Consider the following 2,815-nt stretch of genomic DNA (forward strand, 5'->3'; position numbering starts at 1 on the left):
CGGAGAATCAGATCTGCTTTCGTTACCGTTCCCCCCCCAGAAATTTCTCCGGTAATAGTCGGAATAGATAAAGCACCATTTGTAACATCCAGGTTGTCCTTTTATGAACGCTGGTTCGCCTTAAAATTAATTCAATATTAAAAATTGCCCTCTCCTGTCGCTTGTGGGGGAAAAAAAAAAAAAAGAAGTTATACAAGCGTCTTGACAGGTTCGCCCTCGTGACCGGTCAATGAACCTGTGAGTACCGGCGGTTTGAGCGTTGTGAAGTATAGGACTCCTTTATAAGATACCCTCGTGGAAGGGGTTTGGGGGGGGGGGGGGGGGGGGGAGCTGAGGGCAACGCTAGAGGACAAAAACTAAACTTGGAAGCAAATTTTTAGCATTTTGATTACTACTTTAGAGCTCTCTGCAAAGCGCGCGTTGGTGCAGGCCTTGTGTGGAATCAGGATCCGTCATGCCTTGTTATTGAACTAAAGTGTTCGCGTTTCATTGGATGGGGTGATTGTAATTTATATCTATATTTCATTAGCTTTCTGTTCAAGATTGGCAGATTTTCAGTGTCACTGCATTTTGCGCGCGCCCCCCCCCCCCCCCCAGTTCTTACACCTCTCACACTGAATAGGTGTACTTGAGCCATTCTAGTTATTACTCTACTTTGAGCTGCAGCAATGGTTTTCGTCTTCACGTTTATTATATGAATCAGGACACCCAGACTGGTTATTGACAGTCGATTTTCTAGTTCTAGGTCTTTTTTCAGGCTCAAAACAGGATTCATTTTTTTATATAGGGCCTACAGTTTGTTATGTTGGCTAATATGATGAGGGGAAAATATAAATAAGTAAGAACAGACTGAAATACCAAAGTCTCTCAAGATCCCAGTGCCACACTGACATGTTGTTGACTGGATATAATGTAGCTTACCTACATGTGTGTGTGTGTGTGTGTGTGTGTGTGTGTGTGTGTGTGTGTGTGTGTGTGTGTGTGTGTGTGTGTGTGTGTGTGTGTGTGTGTGTGTGTGTGTGTGTGTGTGTATTCACAAACATATACATGTATTATATTAGATATAAATGGAGCACACGCTTTCATTGTTATGTAACGTGTTCCTGGAAAATGGATGAGGCCCATCCCTTGGAAAATTGAGAAGCTGATTTGGCAGTCACCCAGTATTATAGTCATCTATTGTTTGAAGACTATACTACAAAATGTACATTTGCATTCATTTATAGACATTTTGACTTTTTATCTTTGATAGATGGGCTTTTTGGGGATCATTCTTGACATTTGGAGTTATTGGTGTCATTTTAAAGCTTGTTTATTTGTCTTGCATTTGATGAAAAAAAAATACCCATCTACCTTTTCTAGAAATCAAGATATTTGCAATTGAATGGGATGGGGGTTGCCTGGTGTCTGAGGTAAGATTAGTGAGAAAATAGCGCCAAAGTTGGGTCATTTCCAAAGCTGGAGCGTCTTCGGAAACTGTAAATTTACATTTTTGTGCCTCTAATCAATGTTTATCAGTAAAATCCACACATGAATGTGTTTTTAAATGAACATAACATATCTTGAGTTCAAAACAAACTAAAAAAAAAAAATGGAAAATTAGCCAACGGCACAGGAAAAATGTTGGTTCTACATTGGTAGGGTCTGCCCCTGGCTCATCAACATACCTGTTTGAAAGCGCGGGTTAGTCCGCAATTTCTGATTCCTGTGCTCGAAGAACTTGAAGACAGTGTAAAAAATACGACTGTCCTCTGTACTGAGAGCGGCCTCCAGGAACTTCCGAGAGGAGACGGTGTCTACAATTCCGACACTCCTAATAAATCTGGGGAAGAAAAGAAAATCCCCTCTGTTCACTCCTGTATGACCAATAAACAAAGCAGTGCATACATCTGATAAGCCCCTCTGTTCACTCCTGTATGACCAATAAACAAAGCAGTGCATACATCTGATAAGCCCCTCTGTTCACTCCTGTATGACCAATAAACAAAGCAGTGCATACATCTGATAAGCCCCTCTGTTCACTCCTGTATGACCAATAAACAAAGCAGTGCATACATCTGATAAGCCCCTCTGTTCACTCCTGTATGACCAATAAACAAAGCAGTGCATACATCTGATAAGCCCCTCTGTTCACTCCTGTATGACCAATAAACAAAGCAGTGCATACATCTGATAAGCCCCTCTGTTCACTCCTGTATGACCAATAAACAAAGCAGTGCATACATCTGATAAGCCCCTCTGTTCACTCCTGTATGACCAATAAACAAAGCAGTGCATACATCTGATAAGCCCCTCTGTTCACTCCTGTATGACCAATAAACAAAGCAGTGCATACATCTGATAAGCCCCTCTGTTCACTCCTGTATGACCAATAAACAAAGCAGTGCATACATCTGATAAGCCCCTCTGTTCACTCCTGTATGACCAATAAACAAAGCAGTGCATACATCTGATAAGCCCCTCTGTTCACTCCTGTATGACCAATAAACAAAGCAGTGCATACATCTGATAAGCCCCTCTGTTCACTCCTGTATGACCAATAAACAAAGCAGTGCATACATCTGATAAGCCCCTCTGTTCACTCCTGTATGACCAATAAACAAAGCAGTGCATACATCTGATAAGCCCCTCTGTTCACTCCTGTATGACCAATAAACAAAGCAGTGCATACATCGGATAAGCCCCTCTGTTCACTCCTGTATGACCAATAAACAAAGCAGTGCATACATCTGATAAGCCCCTCTGTTCACTCCTGTATGACCAATAAAACAAAGCAGTGCATACATCTGATAAGCCCCCTCTGTTCACTCCTGTA

General features: G+C 41.7%; 1 protein-coding gene across 1 annotated transcript in view; it reads right to left on the reverse strand.

The window, feature by feature from the left end:
• The window catches only part of LOC101861284 (regulator of MON1-CCZ1 complex), a gene marked incomplete in the record, with an annotated part of 34,591 nt that overhangs the window by 977 nt on the left and 30,799 nt on the right, over positions 1-2,815 (reverse strand). Inside the window, 1 exon segment of the mRNA XM_005098963.3 lies at positions 1,668-1,822. Coding sequence (XP_005099020.2) covers positions 1,668-1,822 — 155 coding nt within the window.

This window comes from Aplysia californica, unplaced genomic scaffold, assembly GCF_000002075.1.
Source record: "Aplysia californica isolate F4 #8 unplaced genomic scaffold, AplCal3.0 scaffold00198, whole genome shotgun sequence".
NCBI lineage: Eukaryota > Metazoa > Mollusca > Gastropoda > Aplysiida > Aplysiidae > Aplysia > Aplysia californica.